Source organism: Oreochromis aureus, linkage group 3, assembly GCF_013358895.1.
Source record: "Oreochromis aureus strain Israel breed Guangdong linkage group 3, ZZ_aureus, whole genome shotgun sequence".
In the NCBI taxonomy this organism is placed as follows: Eukaryota; Metazoa; Chordata; class Actinopteri; order Cichliformes; family Cichlidae; genus Oreochromis; species Oreochromis aureus.
The window spans coordinates 121,532,264-121,540,984 of NC_052944.1; the positions used below are offsets into that span (position 1 = coordinate 121,532,264).

At 40.9% G+C, this 8,721-nt stretch overlaps 1 protein-coding gene across 1 annotated transcript; it reads left to right on the forward strand.

Moving 5' to 3' along the window:
• Window positions 1-3,522: 3,522 nt before the first annotated feature.
• On the forward strand, window positions 3,523-8,252 carry LOC120437990 (class II histocompatibility antigen, B-L beta chain-like). Its single transcript, XM_039608479.1, has 6 exons — window positions 3,523-3,721; window positions 6,659-6,750; window positions 6,837-6,972; window positions 7,053-7,120; window positions 7,205-7,330; window positions 7,787-8,252. The coding sequence occupies exons 2-6, from the start codon at window positions 6,702-6,704 to the stop codon at window positions 7,810-7,812; spliced, it is 405 nt and encodes a 134-aa protein (XP_039464413.1). The 5' UTR covers window positions 3,523-3,721; window positions 6,659-6,701; the 3' UTR covers window positions 7,813-8,252.
• The last annotated feature ends 469 nt before the right edge of the window (window positions 8,253-8,721 follow it).

An 8,721-nucleotide genomic window follows, 5' to 3' on the forward strand; every position in this document is an offset into this window, starting at 1 on the left:
ACACCACAACACATAATCCCTAAGCTAATGATGTAACGTTTATGTAAATCCCTCTGTGTAGGTCTCATCCCTTCAATAATGTGATGCTCATTGGGGCCATTTTCTTAGCTTCTTTAAATAAAGTTAGTATAGCCATATAAACCAATCTGTCCCATGTGTAACTGGTTCTGATCCAGTCTGTGTATTTTGTTAGTGTCAGTAAGAGTTGTGTCTGCACCCTTTATCTATTAAACTTTTACTAAACCTTCAATAATATTCTAATGTAAGAGTGTTAATAATGAATATGTCTTTAATGATCTCCTGTTAATGCTTACATGTGGCCTAATTCCTGTTATTTGTCTTCTTTTAGGATTAGGAGTTAACTTTATTGTCATTGTTGTCATAAACATATAAATACAGAGTAATGAAATACTGTCTGTTTCTAAAGCCTAAAGAGAATTATGGATTTGATCAACTGGTCTCTGAATGCAATTGACACACTCTTCTCAACGAGAAGCACCGGGTCGGGAGAGCCCGAGTGCCCTGGAGGGACTTTCCCTGCCGGATACACGATGGACGGGTGGCAGACATGGAGGATCGTGTGCCTGGCGGGACTGTCGATCGAGGACGCTGAAGATATCTAACTATTCGGAACCATGGTAACAGGGTTCTTGCTGATCGGAGCTGGCTTGGCCCTGGCTTATCAGAGAATTAAGAAAGCGGAACCGGCCGTTCAAACCCCCCCAAGGCTGTCCGCTGGGATTGAAACAATGGGACGAGGCGCGACTTTTCAGAATGGGCCCACTGAGTGCAGTATGGTTAAGATCTTGGAGAAGCTGACGGCTGCAGTGAATACTCAGTCCAACACCTCTGAGCACATATTAGATCAGCTCACTGCGGTCATGAGGTCTCAGAATCGGCTCCTTGGGCACAAGAATGACAACACCACGGAGCGCAAGCTTGACAACATCATGGAAAAGCTCGCGGCTCTCCAACGGGAAACTGAGAGACCTATGTCGGTGTCGGAGTGTTAAAGAACAGCTCTGAAATTCTCATGAGTTGTTCGCACTAAAGACAAAACCACCATCACTTCATGCGGCTACATGAGTTTGTTGGGAGGATCACTGATGCAGCTGCTTCATGTGGTCCACTGCAGATGTGATGGATAGTTAGGTGATAGTTGTTCCCCTCCTATGCCTGCCGACCCTTAGACGTCCTCCTCCGTCTGACTCCTCCACTCCACCTTTGTGCAGGCCCCACCGGTGACCCAGGCCTGCGTACTGCCGGTGTTGCTCTCCTCCACAGGCTCTTGGCCTGGTGATCTGTGTTGTACCCTTCAGTTGGTGAGCTCCTTCATCTGTGAGGAGTTATCTGTTTTCCTTCATGTCAGGAGAGTCGTTATTGCAAGTGTGTGCAAACATCAGTTAGTAAGTAACTGTTTTCATTTGCTCCACTTTTTCTCTTCCTGTGAGCTCGACCTCTTCTTACTCTCCCTTTTCTTTCTCTTGTTTCTGAATTCTCCTTTTTAACTTCCTTTTCCTCTCACTTACATGTTTCCTCTTTCACAAACTGTCTAATCACTCTCTCCAGTGTGTGTGTGACTTCCTACATCTCTTACTTTCTCATTCTCAGTTTATTCCTTAAACATATAAAGTGCAATTTGCTTCTTTTGTTGGGCAGTAAAAATCCCTCTGATGTTGTGGGACTCTCAAAAACTTAATTCCTGGTTGAAGCCTGACACTCTGGGCTTTACAGGGTGAAGGCCTCGTATTTCATGCTCCTCTGATGCTCTTTGAAATGTTGTTTCTATTTTAGCTCTAGAAGAAGGATTACACACAGTCTGACCAGCATCAAGGCGAGTGTTTCAGATCCCACTGATCTCTTTATTAATTCTCTCCCACACAACACCTAACTGTGCTCTTTCTGTCCCTCCTAAGACCCTCTCTCTCTCTTTCATGGCATTTTTAATCTCTCTTTGCTATTTGGGCTGATTGGGACCTGATGAGTGTAAAAACAAAGAATTACCTGATTTTTGTTTCTGAGAAAAATGAGATCCACATATGAGGACATTTGTTTTAAATGTTGATCGAACAGTGACAGTATAATGTCTATAATGGTCCAGAAAACCTAAAATGTGATGTCCATGTATGTGGAGGTTAATCAGCTGTTCTAGTGATTCGATAACTTGATCAGTTCTGCATCACACAACTGTTATTTCTGTTTTTCTTTTCCCAGACAGATATTTTTGTTCTTTGACTTTAAATGTTTCTTTTTCCTCTAAAATGCTCAAGTGTAGCTACTTTGCCTTCATTCCTACTTGTTTGGGAAGAGCTGTGATCCAGCTTTTTGAGGGTATTTTAATTTCTTATATTATATTTGGAGATGTGTTGTTTCCACTTGCCCTGATCACCTCCTGTGTGTATTTAGTGTGTGTTTCATTCACTCTTTGTCAGGTCATCTGTGTATTTTCCCTCCATGTCATGTCATAGTGCTCATAATCATCATAGTTTTTCATAGTTACCTCATTCTTGGGGCTCTTCAGGTTGTTTTGTTGCTTTAACTAATTTATTATCAACTCCCACATAAAATTATGCATAAAATAAATGACTAATGTAAAAAATTGTGTTTTTTCTTTATATATGTTTATTATGTAAATGTGCTTTTATTTATTCACTCCACATAAAATGTAAAAAATAGTTGTTTTTTGTCTATTTACAATTCAAATTTTAACTATTTACATTTTTTTGCTTTTTCCTTTTAAACAAATTTAAAGTGAAACAACACAAAACACTGCAAACCACAACACAATAAAATATGGATTAAAATATGCAAAATAAAAAGAAGATGCACGTTCTCTGTCATGTAGGCCTGGGATGATTTTTTGGGAGAGTGTTTTCCTTGCTGGGGTCACAGACTTGCAAAAATAGTCTCATAGAGCTCTGGGTTGGTTCAGGTGGTTGTGGTGGTGTACTGCATGCTGCTGTAGATGCAGCAGCAGCAACAGTTGCAGACACACTGGCACCGTCATTAATATCACACTCAACTGACTGTGTTTGATCTTCCCATTGCACTGATGGGTGGACAGTTGTCAGGAGCCTGTGCAGGTTGTTTGTGGAGCCGGCTCTATATGATATCCTCTACACTCTGCCTTTGTGTTTCGACAACATTAAAATGCTTCCAGATTTGGCTTCATTTCTTGGTGTCACTTAAACATGTTTTTAATCACCCTGGGTTATTAAGAGTCTACGTGAAAGTTACAGCACACATGTTCAGTGCAGATAGATGTAGAGTGTATATAGTTACATAGGCATACATGTCATCCTGTGTGTCCTGTTTGCCTCCAGATGTGGAGGTTCATGGTTCTCTCTGTGTGTTTGTGTCTCCAGATGTGGAGGTTCATGTTTCTCTCTGTGTGTTTGTCTCCAGATGTGGAGGTTCATGTTTCTCTCTGTGTGTTTGTCTCCAGATGTGGAGCTTCATGTTTCTCTCTGTGTGTTTGTGTCTCCAGATGTGGAGCTTCATGTTTCTCTCTGTGTGTTTGTGTCTCCAGAGGTGGAGGCGTCTGCTCAGCCTGATCCAGGTGTTGGACCCTCTGTGTTCTGTGGAGTGGGTCTGACTCTCGGTCTGGTTGGTGTGGCTGTTGGAACCTTCTTCCTCATCAAAGGAAACGAGTGCAGCTGATTGGCTCACGGTGATGATGTCATTCTATGACGAGCTCCTAATCAGTGTGACTGTGCTGTAGGTGAGTGTGCAGAGTTCGCCTGTAATGAGCATCAGATCATTACAGATGATCAGCTAACAGATTATCTGCAGAGGAATGGCTTATTTGAAGAGTTTCAGTCAGGTTTCAGAGCTCATCACAGCACAGAAACAGCTTTAGTGAAGGTTACAAATGATCTTCTTATGGCCTCTGACAGTGGACTCATCTCTGTGCTTGTCCTGCTAGACCTCAGTGCTGCGTTCGATACTGTTGACCATAATATCCTATTAGAGCGATTAGAACATGCTGTAGGTATTACAGGTACTGCACTGCAGTGGTTTGTATCATATCTATCTAATAGACTCCAATTTGTACATGTAAATGGAGAGTCCTCTTCACACACTAAGGTCAATTATGGTGTTCCACAGGGTTCAGTGCTAGGACCAATTCTATTTACATTATACATGCTTCCCTTAGGCAGCATCATTAGAAGACATAGCATAAATTTTCACTGCTATGCAGATGACACGCAGCTCTATCTATCCATGAAGCCAGGTAACACAGACCAATTAGTTAAACTGCAGGAATGTCTTAAAGACATAAAGACCTGGATGGCCGCTAACTTTCTGCTTCTTAATTCAGATAAAACTGAGGTTATTGTACTCGGCCCTGAAAATCTTAGAAATATGGTATCTAAGCAGATTCTTACTCTGGATGGCATTACCTTGGCCTCCAGTAACACTGTGAGAAACCTTGGAATCATTTTTGACCAGGACATGTCCTTCAATGCACATATTAAACAAATATGTAAGACTGCTTTCTTCCATTTGTGCAACATCTCTAAAATTAGAAATATCCTGTCTCAGAGTGATGCTGAAAAACTAGTTCATGCCTTCATTACTTCCAGGCTGGACTACTGTAATTCTTTATTATCAGGATGTCCTAAAAACTCGCTGAAAAGCCTTCAGTTAATCCAAAATGCTGCAGCAAGAGTCCTGACAGGGACTAGAAAGAGAGAGCATATTTCTCCTGTTTTGGCTTCCCTTCATTGGCTTCCTGTTAAATCTAGAATTGAATTCAAAATCCTGCTCCTCACATACAAGGTCTTAAATAATCAGGCCCCATCTTATCTTAATGACCTTGTAGTACCATATCACCCTATTAGAGCACTTCGCTCTCACTCTGCAGGCCTACTTGTTGTTCCTAGAGTATTTAAAAGTAGAATGGGAGGCAGAGCCTTCAGTTTTCAGGCCCCTCTTCTGTGGAACCAGCTTCCAGTTTGGATTCGGAGACAGACACTATCTCTACTTTCAAGATTAGGCTTCAAACTTTCCTTTTGCTAAAGCATATAGTTAGGGCTGGACCAGGTGACCCTGAATCCTCCCTTAGTTATGCTGCAATAGACGTGAGCTGCCGGGGATTCCCATAATGCATTGAGTTTTTCCTTTCCAGTCACCTTTCTCACTCACTATGTGTTAATAGACCTCTCTGCATCGAATCATATCTGTTATTAATCTCTGTCTCTCTTCCACAGCATGTCTTTATCCTGTTTTCCTTCTTCACCCCAACCGGTCACAGCAGATGGCCCCGCCCCTCCCTGAGCCTGGTTCTGCCGGAGGTTTCTTCCTGTTAAAGGGAGTTTTCCTTCTCACTGTCGCCAAAGTGCTTGCTCATAGGGGTCATATGATTGTTGGGTTTTTCTCTGTATTTATTATTGTGCGATCTATTGTACAATATAAAGCGCCTTGAGGCGACTTTTGTTGTGATTTGGCGCTATATAAATACAATTGAATTGAATTGAATTGAATCCTTTGTTCTGTCTGGTTCCTGTTTACCTGCCTCACCTGACGTGCTTAATAATGGAACATCTGTATGAGCTGTGCCGTCAGCTGTTGGTGTCAATAAAGTTTAACTCTGGAATTCAAAGCAAAGCTATTTTCAGCTGCTCTCGCACCACCAGCAGATTTTACCTGGACTCTGTTCCTGCCACAAAAGTAAAGATGAGACTGAGATCAGTTTGATGTGACCTCAGTGTGTTCATAAACTGCTATAATGTGTCTTTGTTTATCAAACCGTGTTTCAGATTTTCATATATCAATAAAGTTTAATGACGGATTCTGTGTGTGTGTGTTGAGTCAGACTTTGAGCTCTAACAGAATGAACATTAATGATGTCTGAATTTGTCTTTGCGAACACAAAGATGTCAAACTAAATCCTGATGAAGACTCTGCTGATAAAAGCAGGTGAAAGAAAAATCAATGAGTGTTTATAGAAATGAATCTAACATGTTTATATTCCTGCTCTAACATTTTAATATCTGGCATTTAAATTTACTCTGAATATTGATAAAATCTAATTATGATTGAATTCAGTTAAGTTTAATTTCTACAGCACAAAATCACAACAACAGTCAGCTGAAGCAGCTTCATATTGTGATGTAAATACTCTACAATAATACAACATAGTAATAATTTAATATGAGCTGAAGTTCATCTGCTGCAGTCTGACTGTTAATGGTTTATAAATGTGAATCTGAATTTCTCTGCTTGAATATTTAAATATAAATTTAATTTAATGTTAATGTGACAGTGAAATGTGATCCAGCTGCTCTGAAGATCTCCCCATGATGACATCACACTGTGGCGTCCACACAGGAACATCAGCCAGACACGAGTCCCACAAACTCACAGAGCTGATTGTAAATCTGATCACTGTCACTGTTACAGGTTCTTATCATTGTTACAGCAGGTCTGACATCAGTGTTTGGTGCAGATAATTATTAGACATGAATATGTTTCCATGACTGCAGACTGTGACTGAAATGTAAATGAAAACAGGTTTTCAGTTTGCTCTGCATTCAGAGCTTTAATGGACTTTAACAGAAACACACGTGGTGATGAAGGGTGTGAACTATGAGCTGATCCCACAGTAACAGATGATGCTGTGGTCATGTGACCTGACTTCCTGTTTTTCGAGCAGCTCTCCGTCAGACTGAGTCAGTTTGTCTGGAGAACTTAGAAACATGGCTTCATCCTTCCTCTGCCTCCTCTTCATCAGCCTCAGCACAGCAGGTACCATCAATACGCTCACCAGTGATCATTAATACACTGATCAATGACATGATTCGCCCTCAGTCTGATGTTCTGTTTGTTCTCAGATGGATTCATGACTTATAGACTGTCTCGCTGTGACTTTAACTCCACTGAGCTGAAGGACATCCAGTTCACCGACTCTTACTATTACAACTACAACTATTACTACCAGACCCACTGCTACCTGGAGTACACACCCAGGTGAGCATCATAATAATAATAGTGCTAAAGTTTAAACATTTAAAGTCCAGATCTGAGAGTCACTAATGTTTGTGTTGAAGGTCTGGAGAGAAGATCTCCTGTGTGGTGGAGCATGCCAGCCTGGAGAAACCTCTGATCACTAACTGGGGTAAATACCTGTCTGCTCGTATCTACACACCTGTACATACCTGTCTGTCTGTCCACCTGTCTGACTCTCACCTGTGTGACTCAGATCCCTCCTCATCCTCATTAATGCCTAAGACAGAGAGGGACAAGCTTGCCATCGGCGCCTCAGGACTGATCCTCTGTCTGATCTTGTCTCTGGCTGGGTTCATGTACTACAGACAGAGAGCTCGAGGTCAGAGAACCACTCTCACTCACAGACCAGTTCATACCAGAAACCAGTTCATACCAGAAACCAGTTCAGACCAGAAACCAGTTCATACCAGACTGAAACCGTTCAGAGATACAAAATCTCAAACCACATATGATGGGTCTAAAACTGGTTTGGATCTGGTTTACATCAGTATTTTTTTTTAATATATTGATGTTTTAAAATTTACACTTTTGGGCAGGTTAAGGCCAGTTTCACAAATTTCTACAACAATACTGTACATTTTCAGACAAGTGTTAGTTTTTGGCTGCATTCAAACGCAGGTTTTCTACTGGTTTCAGAGAACTCTTGGTCCTTGTCCAATCCCTAAAACATGAAACTTTTCCGAATCATCAGCATTGCTCAGTTTAAAATCAGCTTCCATGAAATGCTTTCAGAGTTTGTTGGTGACTGTGTCCTCATCTCTTCTTCTTTCTCCAGGTCGTATCCTGGTTCCCACAGACTGAGGCTGTTCCTGGTCCTGGTTTTCTCTGATGTTTTAAAGTCAGCTGCTTCCTGTGTTTAGCAGACTGATGACGATGTAGCCAATATGTCAGCTCACCAAAGAATAACTGAAACAATATCTGTGCCAAAAGAAGAAAATTTATTCAGGGTCTGACTGCAGTTTACCATCTGTGCTTAATATGTTATAGAGATTTGTGGATTGGAGCATGTACGTCCTTAGGAACTTCAGGACTCACATCCGCTTTACAGTTTAATTTTGACCATGGGCCCGCTGACAGGCCCTGTAAGGAAGAGGACTCCCTTACTACATTTATTTGTATTATATTATCTGTATAGCACTTTAGAGCACACCTTTCACTTTATTAAAAGCACCTTATCAAGCACTTTATTTAGCATTGCACTTTAAGCATGGATTTGCACAGTAAAACATTTGCACACAAGAAGTTTAAATATTTATTGATTATTTATTGGGAATTTTAAAATCAGTTGGTAGCCTTGATTCAGATCCTGCACAGCTGCTCCTCATCAAGGAATGTGGTGGTTATCTGTGAGGGAAAAAGAATGGTGATTGAGATTGTGATTAAGGTTTACCAGTAAGGAAAGCTAATGCAAGTGTGTGTGTGTGAAATCTAGGAATAAAAGTGGTGCAAATAAGTGTTGTAAGATAATGATTACTCACCTTTCTTGCCTGTGTCCTCTTCAGGGTGTTTGGGCAAATGTTTCCCCGGGGGTCCAGACACCATTTAAAGGTTCCGGGAGAGACCATTGGTAAAGAGAGTGTGGTGAATCTTTTTGTGCTTGGGTTTCTGGGTTTTTATAGTATTGGGTTTGGTGTAAAATTAAAGTGTGAAATATTTATTAATATAAAAATGTGAAATGTATTTATTCTAATTGATATATTGTATACTGTG